General features: G+C 28.2%; 3 protein-coding genes across 5 annotated transcripts; 2 read left to right on the forward strand and 1 right to left on the reverse strand.

Annotated features, from left to right (window-relative positions):
- Positions 1-716: 716 nt before the first annotated feature.
- Positions 717-3,052, forward strand: LOC113856134 (1-aminocyclopropane-1-carboxylate oxidase homolog 1-like). 3 transcript variants are annotated; one of them, XM_027487818.1, is made up of 3 exons: positions 717-1,264; positions 1,793-2,114; positions 2,813-3,052. In XM_027487818.1, exons 1-3 carry the CDS (start codon positions 717-719, stop codon positions 3,050-3,052), a joined length of 1,110 nt encoding a protein of 369 aa, XP_027343619.1. The 3 variants fall into 3 exon arrangements, with proteins under 3 accessions (XP_027343619.1, XP_027343620.1, XP_027343621.1); XM_027487819.1 differs by having other exon boundaries at positions 2,851-3,012; XM_027487820.1 differs by having other exon boundaries at positions 2,839-2,973.
- Positions 3,053-4,579: 1,527 nt separating this feature from the next.
- Positions 4,580-7,112, forward strand: LOC113856348 (1-aminocyclopropane-1-carboxylate oxidase homolog 1-like). Its single transcript, XM_027488133.1, has 3 exons — positions 4,580-5,124; positions 5,444-5,765; positions 6,855-7,112. The coding sequence occupies exons 1-3, from the start codon at positions 4,580-4,582 to the stop codon at positions 7,110-7,112; spliced, it is 1,125 nt and encodes a 374-aa protein (XP_027343934.1).
- Positions 7,113-11,052: 3,940 nt separating this feature from the next.
- Positions 11,053-13,280, reverse strand: LOC113855551 (transcription factor JUNGBRUNNEN 1-like). The gene is made up of 3 exons (XM_027487190.1): positions 13,085-13,280; positions 11,862-12,181; positions 11,053-11,445 (listed from the first exon to the last, which is right to left on the reverse strand). Exons 1-3 carry the CDS (start codon positions 13,278-13,280, stop codon positions 11,053-11,055), a joined length of 909 nt encoding a protein of 302 aa, XP_027342991.1.
- Positions 13,281-17,619: the final 4,339 nt, after the last annotated feature.

Consider the following 17,619-nt stretch of genomic DNA (forward strand, 5'->3'; position numbering starts at 1 on the left):
AATAAAATAAACACATATAGATCAAAAGTGCAATTAATTTTTTTTTATTCACATAAACTTGACGTTAAAAAGAGAAAAATTAAATAATGATTTTAAGATGATATATTTCAACCGTTTTGGGAATAAAAAATCAGTAGAACAATATAGTATTTTGTTTTTCTTTTTACTAGTATTGCCATGAAGATAATATCTTAGGGAAAAAAAAAATTGTACTCACATTAGTATTCTTTAATTTACAGTTAAAAAATATTTTTTAAAAACGAAGTGATCATTAAAATGCGTGTAATCTCTTTTAATAAAATATTTTTTATACGAAGATGAGTATGGAATTTATGTCAGCATTTTAAGAGATCTCCCTATCTGCTACAACTTTATTGGTTCTTAAACATTTAAAAATGATTTCACTTATTTAAGATGTTTGATTTCAAACATTCTCTCTAGATTTTCTTCTTTTTTTTCTTTAGGAGACTGAGTATTGATTCAACCAAGTGGAAACAAGAAATGCTTCTTATCTAGTCGCTTTATTGAATAGTAGTAGTTACAGTAATTTACTTGTCCTATATGTACAGCATCCAGGAAAACAAACATGGATTGCATCTAGGTTGCTCACTTTGTATTGAAAACACTATTCTCTATCAACTCCTATTTAATAATCTTTTTGTTGTGAACCCTTCATTACTTAGATCAAAAAATTGATAAACAAATAGCCTCTAAATATGGTGGCCACAAGCACTGATGGGTTGTTTGAGGCAGGAACAGTTTCTAGTTATGACAGGAAAAGTGAAATGAAGGCATTTGATGATTCAAAGGCTGGTGTACAAGGACTTGTAGAAAATGGTGTGACAAAAGTTCCACCTATGTTCTGTTGTGAACAATCTTCTCTTAATGATGGGTCACCTAGTGAATCATGTTCAAAAATTAGCATCCCCATCATTGATCTCACAGGCATCCATGATGATCCAATTTTGAGAAGTGATGTTGTGGGAAAAGTTAGATATGCAAGTGAGAAGTGGGGGTTCTTTCAGGTTATAAATCATGGAATTCCAACTCATGTTTTGGATGAGATGATCAAAGGAACTTGCAAATTTCATCAACAAGATGCAAATGTGAGGAAAGAGTACTATACCCGTGATTTTAGTAGAAAAGTTTCATATCTTTCCAATTATACTCTTTATGAAGACCCATATGCTGATTGGAGGGATACCCTTGCATTTTCCATGGCACCTCATCCACCTCAATTTGAAGAATTTCCTTCAGTTTGTAGGTTTGTGATCATTCTACTTTTAATATTGGCCTTCGTGATAATTCTAATTTGAAGAATTTCCTGCAGTTTAATTTATCACGATAGATGACTAATTTCTTGGAATAGTTTTTAGTTGTTGATGATATGATGCCATTACACATCATTTTTATGTTATAGGAAAAATAAGTAATTAGTACTTAGAAATATCTTTATGGTTTTACTCTCACAAAATTTTTATTGGATTTCAATTTTTATATTTAACAAAATTCACTTGATTTTTAGTCCTCGTTAAGAACTAAAATTGCGTGTTCTTTTTATATTTTTTAAGAATTAAAATTAAATAATTTTTTATAGAAATTAAAAAACAAACACAGTATTTTCAAGGACTAATAACTTATCTAAATCTACTGTATTTTGTCTAATCTTGTCCTATTCAAAATCTCCATTGGATTTAGTCTTTTAGATGTAATGTCTTCATTTCAAATGTTAGTTCTCTTACGGTTAAAGACTCTAAAGTGCGTGTTTGATGAGTTGATGACATATGTGCAGAGATATTGTGATTGAATACTCAAAGAAAACGATGGTGCTTGGTTATGCTTTGTTTGAGTTACTATCAGAGTCTCTTGGCCTTAATCGCTTTCACCTTAAAGAAATGGGTTGTGCTGAAGGGTTACTTCAGTTATGTCACTATTACCCACCATGCCCTGAGCCTCAGTTAACTATGGGCAACAAGCAGCATTCAGATGGTAACGTCATGACAATACTTTTGCAAGACCAAATGGGTGGCCTTCAGGTTCTTCATGACAATCAGTGGATTAATGTACCTCCCTTGCATGGGGCTCTTGTAGTGAATATTGGGGATCTTCTTCAGGTGGGTTTTTCATGCATAAATCCCCATTATTTTTTAAATTTGTAAATAATTTTCTTTAGCTGAGAGAATATAGTTTGAAATGGTGAATCCACGAAAGAAATTATGTTGGATTATAGTGTTTATTAGGAGGGTGGAAGGAAGTGAAAATCAATACTCAATAGTACTTTATTGGATTGATATGATGTATACCAATGTGATACAAAAACTAACATAATAGTTCTATTTATATTAACAATTAGGACAAGTTAAAAAAATGTAGCCCTGTTTGCTCAAGCATAATAATATATTAAGTTAGTGACGATGCTAATTAAATAAGGAAAAAAAATAGGAAATGAAAGAAAATCAGGGTACTCAAAAATTTATTATTTGTCAATTAAATGACTAATGATTCAACGGTATATTCAAAATATTCTTCTAAGATATTCTAAATAGACATTCTAACAGCTTGTTAAGTTGTATCAAAACATTGCTGCACAAAGGTCATCAGACAACCAGAAGATATTGGTTTTATAATTTGATTTGGAATCCTTTCACCCAAGTACCTCATTGCTCCATCAAAATTTTGTTATGTCATATACCCTTTTTCTCTTCCACTAATTCTTTGGTTTATCCATATTTACTGTGTTCCATCAAACCCATGCTTATACATGTCAAATAAGAACTGAATAGTGATATAGTTTCACTGTTTTCCATTGCAGCTTATGACTAATGACAAGTTCATCAGTGTTCAACATAGAGTTTTAGCAAAGCATCAAGGTCCTAGAATTTCAGTTGGATCCTTTTTTAGAACAGTTCCATCAACAGTCTTTGGTCCAATCAAGGAATTGTTATCTGAAGACCGTCCACCAGTATACAGGGAAATTACTCTAAAAGACTATATGGCACATCGTTATTCAAGTGGCAGTGGAACCTGTGCACTACTACACTTTAAGTTGTGATTATGAACAATTGCATGCAATATAGATGTTTTTATCGAAATGGATGTGGTTTATCTTATTCTGGTGAACTTTAGGATGTGACTTCAAGAATTGAAAACCAAACTATATTCTAAGCTTTCTATGAAAATTGTATCTGTTTAGATTACAAGAAAATATATAAGTTTGCGTCTTGGTATTTGTAAAGTATTCGATACAAATATCAAAACGAAACTTGAGAGAAGCTTTATATCATGCACTTAAATAGTCTTCAAGATATTTCTAATTTGTATTTTTAAAGCAGTAGTTAAGAAATAAATAAAAATATTATTAAAAATTATGTTAAAAATACATCGCAAATCACAAAGAAAATGTATTGTTACTTTTTTAATAATAAAAAAAAAAATTAGTTTCTTAACCAATGTAAAGAATTTCCTTATCCAGGTAAGAGAGATTCTCATGTAGAAGATTATACATTCAAAATTAATCTGTCGAGAGAGTGCAACTATATTAATTTTGACATCCTATGCGGATCAAGTTATTTTTAAAAAATAATTTAATAAATTTTTATAATTATTTTACTTCATTAATCCAACCTTAATAAATTTATATATTCATATTAATAATTTAGATAAATATTAAATAAATTAGACGTTTGTAAATATATAATTTTATAATTAATATTTACTTATATTTTAAAAAGTATATTAAGTATTAAAATAAAATTCTCAATCAATTATTAAATTATTTTTTGTATCCTTATCGGTATAAGAACTTTTAATCCAATAATTAAATTAACAAAATTAAATATTTATAAAAATATTTAAATAGAATAACTAACAAAGAACTTGATCTGCACTTTATTTGTAATATTACAATACAACTATAATTTTTCTAAAATTTAAATATATTTTTATTTCCTTTAAATATATTAGATTTTAATGTCTGTCCTTATCTATTTATTTAGTTTCTATGTCCTTGGGACCTTATTGACATGCATGATGGGATAATATGTGATATATGAGTTGATTGTATAGAATTTGGCAAAATTTTTATCAATAAAGTTAATATTGAAAATAAACTCGACCTAATCATCAACTTGGCTAATTAACAAGATACTCCATACTGAAAATTCTAACCAATTAGTATATTGAAAAAAAAGTAAAAGACACAGCAACAAATCACCATATGGCTACTAAATAACAGAAGAAGGAAAAAAAAAACATATAACATGTAATTAACAGCAAATATGATGTAGAAAGTGTCAGAAGGATTCTCTAGATACTTCAACTAAGTAGAAACAATAAATGCTGCTTATCTACTCGCTTTATTCAATTATTGCTCTTAATAATTTAATTGTCCTATATGCAGAGTATCCACAGAAACAAACAAGGATATCTTAGTTTATTCCGCTTATATGCAAAACTAAATAGATTAAAAAAAATGAAAAACACCATTCACTGTTCAATCTACTCCTCTTAACTTCCCTTGATTTTGAACCAGCCATAGTTGCTTCCATTACATAATTTCATATATTGATAGCCTCAAAATATGGTAGCCACATGCACAAATGAGTTGGAGCCAGAAAATGTTTCCAGTTATGATAGGAAAAGTGAACTCAAGGCATTTGATGATTCAAAGGTTGGTGTCCAAGGACTTCTAGAAAATGGTGTAACACAAGTTCCACGCATATTCTACTGTGGAGAGTCTAATCTCAGGGATGGCTTAAACAATGAATCAAGTTCAAAGATTAGCATCCCCATCATTGATCTCACAGGCATCCATGATGATCCAATTTTGAGAAATGATGTTGTGGGAAAAGTTAGAAATGCAAGTGAGGAGTGGGGGTTCTTTCAGGTTACAAATCATGGAATTCCAACTCATGTTTTGGATGAGATGATCAAAGGAACTTGCAGGTTTCACCAACAAGATGCAAATGTGAGGAAACAGTACTATACCCGTGATGTCAGCAAGAAAGTAGTTTATGTTTCCAATTATACTCTTTATCAAGACCCATCTACTGATTGGAGGGATACACTTGGTTTTATCTGGACCCATAATCCACCCAAACCTGAAGATTTGCCTGAAGTTTGTAGGTTTGTGATAATACTTCTAACATTATTGGACATGTTGGAACTTGAACTTAAATAAGGATAATTGACCTAATTTCTTAGGGTAGTTTTTAATTTTGTATGATATTTATACAAAATTTTGGTCATGGAAATATTGTATTTTTATACTCCTTAATCATCATGTCCTTGCCTTGGTAGGGGTCTTGGCTCTTGTTTTGTCCATTTATTTTAATAAATAATCTTTATTGGATTAATGTTTCAGATGTAATGTTTTCATTTCCATTTTTCAATTATCTCATAGTTACAATTTACAAACCCTTCTTGATGAGTTGATAACATGCAGAGATATTGTGATTGAATACACAACAAAAATAATGGCGCTTGCTTCTATTTTGTTTGAACTATTGTCAGAGGCTCTTGGCCTTGATCGCTTTCACCTTAAAGAAATGGGTTGTGCTGAAGGGCTTCTTCTTTTATGTCACTCTTACCCACCCTGCCCTGAGCCAGAATTGACTATAGGCACTAACAAGCACTCAGATAGTGACTTCATGACCATACTTTTGCAAGACCAAACGGGTGGCCTTCAAGTGCTACATGACAATCAATGGATAGATGTACATCCCACGCATGGATCTCTTGTGGTAAATATTGGGGATCTTCTGCAGGTGGGTTCATCAAGTATAGAATCAACATTTCATTCAACTTAGTAAATAGTTTTATTATGCTAAGCTCGAAGCATATCATCGAAGTTAGAGTTGTCTATTATTTGGAATGATAATTTCATGAGATAGAGGTGAAAATCAAAACCCAGGATAATACTTTATTAGATTGATATTATCCATATTCATATGATACAAAATCCTACTACAAAGGTCATATTTATATTAATATTTGTGTAAAGCAAAAGTGTACTGTTACTAGTACAATTCAGATCAAGCTTTCTTCTATATAGTTACTCACAACTTTAATAAATAAAAACATATGAGGAAATAAAAGAAAATCAGGCAACTATAAATTGGTTTCTCAATTAGATGACTAATGATTCAACAATACATTCTGAATGTTTCTGTAAGATATTTTGAAGACATTCTAATAGTTTGTAAGTTGCAACAGAGTATAGTTGTAGAAAGGTAGTTAGATAATCCAGATGATACTGGTTTTAGAATCACTTTTGCATTCCTCTTACTCCAGTATTTCAGTGCTCCAGCAAAAATTGTTCTTCCATATACCCATTTTATCTTCATTTAATTCTTTGGTTTATGCATCCCACTTTTTTAAGTCACCCTGCTTTTGTAGTACCTGTGTATCCTGTATGTCTAACAGTCAAATCTAATCTCATGAGCACATAGATACAAAAGTATTGACATGAAGATATGTTACAACATTCTGTCAAGTGAAAAATGGTTCCAATTGCAATTACCGGCCACTAGGCTTCAATCAGGCTTTTATATAATTAAATATTAAATAAATTTAAAGATTAATTATGCTCACCTATTATAGTAGTTTTATTGATTAAATGGATGCGCAAGTTTAACATAGGTTCTTGCATATCTTGATTTGTTTATCAGAATTTAATTCACATATTTTAAAGATATATGTAAAACTTCAAAACTGCGTAGTTCTAACTGCGTTTATTCCTACTTGTCATTTCACATCATCTTTGTGGAAAGTATAAAAATATAGCTAAGGTATACATGTCAAATAAGAATTGAACTGTGATTATGATTTTCACTCCTTTTTTTTTTTTTGTGCAGCTTGTGACTAATGACAGGTTCATTAGTGTTGAGCACAGAGTGTTAGCACAGCATATAGGCCCAAGAATATCAATTGCATCTTTTCTTAGAACAGATGACCAATCATCACAGGGTATTCCAAAAGTCTTGGGTCCAATCAAGGAACTGTTATCCGAAGACAATCCACCAATATATAGAGAAACTTCTTTAAAAGAATACTTGGCATATCGTTATGCAAATGGCATTGGAGGTTCCTCACTCTTGCCCTTCAAGTTGTGATTATAAAAAATTGCATGCAATTTTTCACATTTTGGAATGAGCAATGAGCTGTGGTTTAGCTCTTATTGTAGTGAACTTTGGTACGTGGCTTCAGGAAATTAAAACCAAGCTATATAGCAACTTTTTATTTGAAAAGTGTATCGTTTGGATTACATACATCTTGGTTTCTGGAGTGTTCGACACAAGTATCAAAATATAACTTGAGAGAAACTTTGTAGCATGAACTTAAATAGTCCTCAAGATATAAATTAGATAAAAGAATTTCCCTATACGGTATGGGTGATTTTAATGTAGAAAACTATACATTCAAAATTGATCTGCTGAATATAGAGAGGTGCCAATGCTGATATTATTTGGTTGAAAATGTTCACCTTTTACTTTCTACTAATTTTCATTTTCACACCTTCACTAATTGAATAAAATGTACACGAACAGGAGAGTAGGTTGCTTAACCCTTGGGGCTCAAAGCATTTTAGTGTTTTACTATTCAAACAAAAACGTTACTATGACTTTTAAAATCGTTTATTTTACTGCCAGCATAAAATTTTGATAAATTTTCATTTAGTGTCAGTCTCAACTCTAAAAAAATGCCCCAAGTTTGTTCCTTCATTCACGATTAAAAGGACACTTGACCCATATGATATACGATAACTGAAGACTTAAATACTCAACAAAATTCACCTGTAGTAGCATTCTTTAGAACACTAAGGAAATCTTCAATTGACAAGAAGATAAAGAACAGGTTGCATACATGTGGCCAAAATTTCCAGAGTCAGGACAACACAATAAGATGGGCAAGGATTTTATATGAAGGATCAAGACCAAACAGAGAAATAATATGAAGAGTATACCATTCAACCTTGGTCTAATCAAATTTTAAAGAGGAGGTACTCTTATTTTATGATGTAATAACTAGTCTAAATAGCATGGTTTTAGAGACAGTATGTCTGGAATTTCGGTATACACAAGAGAATGTATGGTATCTAAGACAAGTTTATCCCATTATGATTTCAGATATAAGGTAACCTACTTGGGCCCATCTCCCAAAGGTGCTTTGTGGTTCTGCTTCGAGACTAGGCCAATCCTCCATTTGATACTTTATGCTCACCACAAGGATTATAGTAATGCATCATTTAGATTAATTTCTATTAATCCTAAAGAAATTCATAAAACTAAATCTACATCACGTTAGATTACTGAAGATAAAAGAGGGATTTAAAAATAACTAAATTCATAAAGTTTCATGATGTAAACGCAACATAATCTTAAATTTTTTGATAAATAATTTTTTAAAATCTTTAAATACTATGATTTTCCTCAATTAAATCTCTTTATCCTCTCTGATATTTCTCTTTATATGACATGTCACATGTCAAACAAAATTGTACGACTGTTGAGAGAATTTATAAGAGAGTAATAATATAAAAGATAAAGTTTAGGTGTGTTGTTATAAATCAATGCTAATTTTCAATCAAAATTAGAGTTTTAATACACTCCTAAATAAATATTTTTTATATTTTAAAATGACAAGAATTTAAAACATATAAAAAAAATATAATATAAGATAAAGATTGTAATTGAAAAGATAAAAAGAACTAATAACACCTGATTAAACACATAATTATCAAAATAAAAATAAATACAAGAATCAATTAGAGAATAAGTTGCATGGTTAAATAAGACGTGAAATATGAATTATTATTAAACGATATTTTTTAAAATTGTTTTAAATAAAAGTATTTTAAAGAGCCATTTTCTTTTTTATTGTATCATATTACTTCTTTGGCAATAAAAGTTACTATTCTACATTTTTTAGCCCTAACCAGTAACCAGTATTAATTGTCATACTTCCAAAGGTGTTTGATTGTTCAGATGTTGTCCAAAATCTTCGTCCTATCGCTCAAGTTATACAATATAAATAAAAAATAATAATATAGTATTACTATTTTAAAATAAAAATAATATAAAAAATTAAAATATAATTTATTTTATTCCATTCATTATTTAAACAGTAAAACAATAATGTTATTTTATTTTATTATAAAATATTCAAATGGTAAAATTTTATTGTATTTCAATATATTTTATTTTAATTATCTTGATCTATTTTATTACGTTCATATACAAACATAAGTTAAATTGTTATATATTAGTAGTTTATACTTGAAATTGATAATGAAGGTTTATTCTAAAATAAATATATCTACAATAGCAATTCATTGATTAACGGAAATTAGAAGTTCCTCGTTAACAAATTTCTGATTGAAGGGTAAAAATTAGCAATTTCATGATTAAACCGCTGGCATAATTTCTTTAATGATTTTTTTATTCAGATATTGTTGATATAACACTAGGTTTAATTAAGAGAGAAATTTGAGATCACATTAGATGTACTAGAGTTTCTTTTCATAGATTATCTATAGATCATTACATAAAGAACATACAAAAAATACCGGTTAAGTATAACTTTTCTCCTTTCCAAATTCAAATATTTGTTGGAATTGTGTTAACAATTCGAATATAAAACTTTGTCGTAAGAGTTTAATTAATATAATTTTCAACAAAAAATTTTGGACTTGTTTGATTTAAAAAGAAAACATTTTTTTGTCTGTTTCACTATTTTTAAAATATTTGCATAAGTAAAAATAAAATAATTATTTTTATATAAAAAAAAAAACCTTACATTTCTCACGCCCTTAATTCTTTCTGGAAAAAATAACGTTTAAAGAAATGACAATATATATTTTGTTGACATTATTCGAAATATTAGTTTTAAGTACATTATTAATTTTCATTTTTGCAATATATATGGATGACTTTTCGTTTCTTCATTCTAGAAATCAAGATTTCTAAATGAATTGAATATCTAAGAGCTACTTTGAGTCAAACTACTCTGATAGAATAATTCAAATGAATTTAATATTTAACTGAAGGGAGACTCAGATATATATACCACTTATGAAGAACATACGATGGAAAAGGATTTAAATTTAAAAGGTTCAGAAGAACGAGCATTATTAAATAATAATAATAATAATAAGCTGTTAGATGTAAGTTAAATAAAAAATTTAAATTTAATGTAAGAATTTTTAGATTTACACCAATATCAAAAGACCCTATAATAATAATAATAATAATAATAAACTAATTACTTAACTCAACTAGACTGACATTTCGATGGTCTGAACATTGAACTTTCATTATAATTAAAAGGGAGAAAAAAATAGTAAATTATAAATTAATAGTGACTAAAAGATAATTCATCCTTGAATCAAAGTTTTATTTTTTTGGCAACGTCGTTGAATCAAATTAAGTCCTTGTTTGACAAAAGAATTAATTCCTTCTATTATGACAAGTATTTTAATATAAAACTTGTGGTTGTGATTGGTTGAGAGATTAATATCTTATTCAATTATTTAAAATTAATTGTATAAAAAAATTATTTAATGTAAAATAAATGAATCATAAATTAAGTAAAATTAACATTTACCAAGGATTTTTTTAAAAAATAGATAAATTGTTCCCTTCATTTCAAATTGGTTTTCGTTTAATTATTCTTTTACTTGGAATAATTACTCATGTATCATCCTGTAGCGCATTCCCTTGCAGTACATGTATAATTAATATTGATCGTTAAAGTTAAAAAAATTATTACAATAATTATTTGTTGTTTAAGGTTAAAATAGAAAAAAAAAAAAACAAGATAAAAATGCTTAATTAGTATCATAAAATTTCAGTTAACATAAAAGTATTTTAAAACAATTTGAAATGGAAGGAGTATAGTAAGAATCCAGGCAACAAATTCACATGATCATGTCAACAAGTATACTAAAAGTCGTGTTCAACAATATCAATAATCTCTAATACAAACACAAACACACTACTTTTATATTCCAATCTAATTCCTAACTACACAACTCAAGTTGAACCACGTCTTTAATTACGAACTAGGAGAATCAACAGCAAACTTCACTACGGATCCAAGTTCATCCCAGTTATCAAACGTGAAGAAGTCGTTTGCAATTGGATTAGTCACGAAGTTAGAGGATGGTGCAGTTAGTTGAGGTTGATGTGCCACTGGAGAACTCAATTGACCCATATGAAACTGATTCCTTTGAATACTGCTTGTGTAATTAATGATAGGTTTCTGTTCACTGTGATAATGGGCACCAAAATTTATATATGCTTCTTGATTAGTGTTAAACTCTGCATTGCTCATCTTGGTGCTCTTGTCATTGATGGAATTACGCTTAGCAGCTAATTGTCTTAAGTCTGGCGCGTGCTTCTTTTGCGACACATTTCTTTTGAAAATTCGACACAATGTCCAAATTTCCTGTAATAGAAATTGATTAATTAACTTTCGCTAAAGTTGTGAACATATTGGAACTTTTATAATTCGTTATATATGCCAAGCTTAAGTGATCATGAAATAATGGATACAAAATATTACTCACAAATTTCTTAATTCTTATACTTTTCACAATTTTGGTTTTTGTTCCTGTTCATTAAAATTTGGTTTCTCTATACTTTTTGGTTTTTATCAAGGAATATCAAGTTCCTACTGTCATGCATACTTTTTGGCTTTATTTCTTATATAGAGATCAATTTCTTAACTAAAAGGAAATTATAGGGACTCAAAATTTAAACTATAGAGACCAGAATTATATTTGAAAAGCAGTCACATGTAGAAACTAAAATGCTGTCAAATATAATATATTAAAAAAAATTACGCTTATGTAAATTTCTTACAGCTTCTTGTGGAATATCTACATAATGCTTGGAGTTGGGAAGGTTTGTTTGGGTGTCTGTATTAGAAGGAAGGCGAAACTCATGCATCATCCAATCAGTTTTGGTGCCTTTGCCTGCACTGCCACGGTAGTACACTAATGTTTTCTTGAGTCCAATGCATTTATTACCCTCTCCTCCATGTGAGTACACTGGTTTGTCTATGCCAGTTGCTTTCCAAAAGCCAGAGCCAGTTACTCTATTAGGCCTTATGCTATTCCTATACTTCCTCCCTCTTTTACAAAAGAAATACCCCTCCTTCTCTCCCCTAGTGGCACTTGCTTCTGCATACACCAAAGGTTGCAATATTTGGAGCTAATTAAGGTTAGATGCCAATAATGAAAAAGAAAAATAAGGGAAGGAGAAAGAAAAAAATCAAAGTTGCACTAAGTGGAGAAGGAGAATAATTAGAATATTTGTATTTTGTGATTCACTAAATTGTGTTCAAGTCCTATTGATTGTATCAAGCTATAATGTTACTAAGTCTGGTATTTTTAGAGTATACATTGTATATATGCAGTTGTGTAACGTTTGTACTTTATAATAAATTTGATTAACTAAAAAAATCTCTCTTTTTGACACGTTATATATCTGCATAAAATCCTATATAAGCTTGTTTTGGTTCTTATATAGTTTGTAGTTGCTCACGACCGGTATACATAGGAGGAGAGAGCTCACAAGAGACTATTGATGTGTAAGGCTCACACAGTTTATTAGATGAACAAGTGGCTGCATGTGACCATGATAGTAAGCAGCATACATCCAAGAGCTGAAAAAAGATGTTGTGTACAATATATACATACAAACGATCGAAGACTCATGCAAGCGCGATTTCATTTACCCCCAAATTAATCAAAGTTCATCCTCTCAACAGTTAGGCCTAAAAGTACATATATGTTTATGTCTACCCATCTTAATCAAACTGTATATTTATGCATGTAATTGTGATCACCATTAATATATGCTTCTAGTAGTTATTGAGAATATGGCTACGGTAGCCAATTAAAGAATCAAGCTAGAGTGTGTTAGATGAAAACCCTATTCTTATTTCTTCAGATATTAATTTCATGTTGTAAGAAAACTAAACCTACTAAATTTTTTAAGTTCAAGAGAAACAGAAGAAGATCGAGAAAGAAAAAAGAAAAGAAAAAAGCTACATATAATTATAGTGAAAATTAAAGACATACTTGGAAGATCCCAAGGATCGTATTTGTAGATATCAATTTGTTTGATGAGCTCGATGCTTATGGGTTTCTTGTCAAGCTTCCTTCGAAGATAGAAACTAACAAGTTCTTCATCTGTGGGGTGGAACCGAAATCCTGGAAGTGGAACTTCATCATCCAAATACTCATCATCCTTGATGAAATCTTCGTTAACACCCATCTTATCTTTGTCTCTCTGTGTGTGTATGTTAGCTTTGGTTTTTGCTAAATAAAGGGGATAAGAAGAAAAAAGTCGTGGAACAATTTCAAAGAAGTGAAGAACCTTCTTTCCATTATTATAGTGTGAAGAGAGTCCAATGTTATACCGATGAGTTTTTCATGCAAGTCAAGTCATGAACTCTGACTTGTGCCTCTTCATGATTTTTTTGGTGATGGACCCGTTCTAATTGTTTAATTTAAAGTCACCATTTAGGACTTAAATATACGCATTAATATTAAATTATTTAATGCATTGCGAGACGAGTGGAACTCTTCCGTTCAAATACTTTTTCCCCGTTGTGTTTTAAAAGCCATACCAATTATTGCACTAATTCGTGGGTTGAACCATAAATGATATAGACCTCTATTATGTAACATTCATCTTCGTATTGTAACGTGACCGGTCCACGTTCAACACATAATTAAAATGACTCATGACAAAAACATTTAATTTCCCTTCACAGTTGATCCACTAAATAAATAACAATTTTCACGTCAAATATCATTAAATATTCATAATATTAAAAAGAATAAATACTTTTTAATTGAAACGTTTTTAGTTGCATAGATTCATATTCTAAATATATACTAATAAAATTATTTTTTAAAGTTGTGTATTATATTATTGATGGATATTTACATTTATACTTGTAAATTGTCATCTATTTTTTATTAGATAACCATTTAAAAAAAAGTCAATTCTTTTTGTTTCACGTGAAGGTTAATTCAATACTAAACCATTAATTATAGATGAGATTCCCTTTGTAATGATCTCGTTGGTTTATGTGTACTCATGCACATGTAAGTTCTTTAGCATATGAGCTTTTGTATTAATTTTTTTTTATATTCTTAGTCCTTACATTTTTTTTAAATTTTAATTTTAGTCTCTATTTCTTTTATTTTAATTCTTAATTTTTTAAATTCAACGCTTTTTATTTTTTTAATAATGATGTGAATAATTAAGATATTATTACATATTATTTTTTTTGTTCTATCACATTAATTTTAGAGACTAAAAAATATTAAATTTTTAAAAATCAGAGACTAGCTAAACTAAAAAGAAAACTAATATCTCATAATACAGAAATATATATATATATATATATATATATATATATATATATATATTTAAGCTCTTAGAAAAATAAGAGGGTCTATTAAAGTTCATAATGCATACAACTTATTTTTATTACATTTGATAGCTTATAATATTATTGTTAGTTTTTCTTTTTCCTTTTTTGTTGTAACAAGCCATGACAGTCTAACTTCATTTTCATCAAAGAACTTTCCTTCTGAACTTGAACTTGTAATCCCATCATCTTAATTGAAACATTATTTATGTATAAGGGACTGCGAATGTAATCTTGACATGGGAAATACTAAAAGTTTAATTATTTGTATACTCACAACTTGTAACTTAGATATATTATCTAAGTAATCTTTGAATATTTATCTTTTTCTCTGAAGAGAAATTGTGATTACATAATCAGAAAATGATCATTTGGCATTTCTTTAAGATAAACATCTCAAATAAAAAGAGAGATAAAAAAATATAAAAAAATAATCAATATAATAAAAGATGCGATCGAAAAAGTAAAAAAGAAAATTGTAAATTGAATATAAAAAATAAGTGTAAAGAAGTCATGTTACTCAATCAAGCAAAGCCACACCTAAGACCGTTGACAAACTACAAGCAAAAATTAATGACAGATGTTGATAAATTCTATGCACAACTAAAAAATTTCTATAGCTTTGGACTTTCAAAAGTCTCGTAGCACTCCCAAACTATGAATGTTGAAAATTCCTTTGTTTCTCTGCCATTACACGCATTCAATTCATGTGCACATTTATGCAAAACGAATAAGAACGTAGAAGGAGGTCGCAGAGGGGGAGAGATATGAACCATATATGTTCTTAATTTCCGTGGGTCCTGTGTGTTGCTGCACCATAATCTTCTTCAAGACATCGATTCTGTCATCACTGTCATTCATCCAAAATAAGAGATGGTTTATATTTTTTTTTTAAATATTGTTATGAAATGGTTCCTTTATTGAAGAATTTTTTTAATAATATTTAGACTTAGATCGATAAAGACATGTTTTCAAGACTACTTTTATTTTTATTATGTGCTATATTACTAGCTTTTGAATATATTTTTTCTTGTCACATTTTATACCTTATATATTTATTGATACTATTAATTGTTCATAACAACCACAACAGCAATAATTATACTTCTTTCTTTTCTTAAAGGTTTAAAAATTTGTTAAAAAATATTAATATTCTAAATTTTATAAAATTTATTACTCCTATTATATTTTTTATTTCTATTAATTGGTATCTCACTGGTTTATTATCCTAAAACAAGCAAAGTATTGATTATTATAGATAAAATTATAAAATAAATACTGATTGTTTGCTAATTTTGAATAATGACGATAAAAATAAATAAAATAAAATTACAAAAGCACCAAAATAATAGATAAATAATAATATATAACTTATACATTATAATATTATGAAATTTTCTAAATTCCTCATGGTTTTAACATTTCTGTTTAGAGCAAAAAAGCAATATCTAAAAAGTTATATATATTAAAAATTCTTAGCAATTTAAATATTCCAAATTTAATTAAAAAAATATGACTATGTTATTTTTTTATTAAATAGAATAAATAAAATAAAAATTATATAGTTTATAAGTTTGCCAAATGATATGCGTTGCTAAGTCAACAAGCCCGAAACAGTTTGGTCAAAGGATACTTAGCTTTCCTTTTGAAATTAAGCAGTCTAGTCAGAGACTCCGGCTACAGCTACATGTCAACAATGCTTTATACAGTTTTTTTACGTCTTAAATACATTTGTTTTTCTTTATGACAATTAATGTATTATTTGAATATTTTGACCTTATTAAAGAGGCAAATTCACTCACCTATGTTATTTCAATGTGACTCTTTACGCATAAGTAACCTAATATCCTTCAAAACAGTAACACCAAGGATATGCAACTCAAATTACGAAGATTATAATTTTATGGGAAAAGATCAAAACTTTTATTATATTCACCCAACCATATGAACAATTAAAATGGTGATAATTAAAAAATTTTAAAATATTATATGTTGGTTGTAACATATTTGATAATAAAATAGTTGGAAGGTAAATTATCAATTGATTGATAATATAATAACTCTTACAGTGAGATTAGATCAAAATTAAACTCTTGTAAATATAACTAAAATAAAGAAAAGTACTTGTAATTATCCTAAATTTTGTCATACGTTGTGATAATACCTCGATTGTTACTTTAATTTGTCTTGATTTACACACTTGTCAAGTTGTGCTGGGAATATACTTTTATAAAGGATCATAGTCAGCTTAGTGTGAAAATATAAACACTTACATATTACGATGAAATCTTGCAAATTTAAATTATAATATTTAAATTACATATTACGATTGCCAAGCTTTTTAATGCAATACTGTGGCTGCTCCGGTCAACTTAAGGATACAATCAGAAAACTTAGATTCATTCTCTTTCAATATATTTTTGTTAAAAACCCATAAATTCGTTCTCTATTATAATAAATTTTTATTTAATAATTCAAAATATATTAAAAACATACACACTCTTTATTGAACCTAAATTATTTGATAAAACGTATGTAAAGTTTAATCAATAATAAAGAATATTTTTATGTCTTAATTATATTTAGTTAACTACACTGCACCCGAGAACACCATAAAATATTTTATATACTAACAAAAGAATTACTGGTTAGGTAGATCTATCACATTTGCATCAACAAAAGTTTTCAATAAACAAAAACTATATTAACAGAGATAAATCTAACAAATTTAATGTAATTTTTAAGTGTTCTTGACAAGTTATTTTATTCTTTTATGACTTATTTAATCATTTTATATGAATATTTTTGTAAAAAACCTTATCTCAATAATTTCATTATTTTAGACATTACTTAAAATAGTGCTTGAGCTTTTGACTTTTTTATTTTTTGCTTTTATCCTTAATACTTTAATAAATTTCCTCATTCACTTTCTCATTTAATATTATACATTTTATTTTAGAAAACTATCTTATATCATTGCATTATTTTAATTATAATATTAATTACAAAATTTAATTAACTTTTTAATAAAATAGTTGCTCTTCAAACAAAAATGACAAAAGCTGAAAATTAACTAAAAAAGAACGTCAAACTATAATCCCCTGACAATGTATTTTTCTCTAAAAAATATATAAAAATCATATAAATAAATATTTTTATATTATTTTACAT

The sequence above is a fragment of the Abrus precatorius genome, unplaced genomic scaffold, assembly GCF_003935025.1.
Source record: "Abrus precatorius isolate BTA unplaced genomic scaffold, Abrus_2018 Scaffold11, whole genome shotgun sequence".
NCBI classification, from domain to species: domain Eukaryota; kingdom Viridiplantae; phylum Streptophyta; class Magnoliopsida; order Fabales; family Fabaceae; genus Abrus; species Abrus precatorius.

Coding starts and splice junctions, on each gene's coding strand:
- LOC113855551 (XM_027487190.1), bottom strand. CDS start 13,280: ATGGGTGTTAACGAAGATTTCATCAAGGATGATGAGTATTTGGATGAT. Junction 12,182..13,084: donor CGATCCTTGGGATCTTCCAA/GTATGTCTTTAA, acceptor TGGTGTATGCAG/AAGCAAGTGCCACTAGGGGA. Junction 11,446..11,861: donor TAGATATTCCACAAGAAGCT/GTAAGAAATTTA, acceptor TTTCTATTACAG/GAAATTTGGACATTGTGTCG.
- LOC113856134 (XM_027487818.1), top strand. CDS start 717: ATGGTGGCCACAAGCACTGATGGGTTGTTTGAGGCAGGAACAGTTTCT. Junction 1,265..1,792: donor GAATTTCCTTCAGTTTGTAG/GTTTGTGATCAT, acceptor ACATATGTGCAG/AGATATTGTGATTGAATACT. Junction 2,115..2,812: donor ATATTGGGGATCTTCTTCAG/GTGGGTTTTTCA, acceptor TTTCCATTGCAG/CTTATGACTAATGACAAGTT.
- LOC113856348 (XM_027488133.1), top strand. CDS start 4,580: ATGGTAGCCACATGCACAAATGAGTTGGAGCCAGAAAATGTTTCCAGT. Junction 5,125..5,443: donor GATTTGCCTGAAGTTTGTAG/GTTTGTGATAAT, acceptor GATAACATGCAG/AGATATTGTGATTGAATACA. Junction 5,766..6,854: donor ATATTGGGGATCTTCTGCAG/GTGGGTTCATCA, acceptor TTTTTTGTGCAG/CTTGTGACTAATGACAGGTT.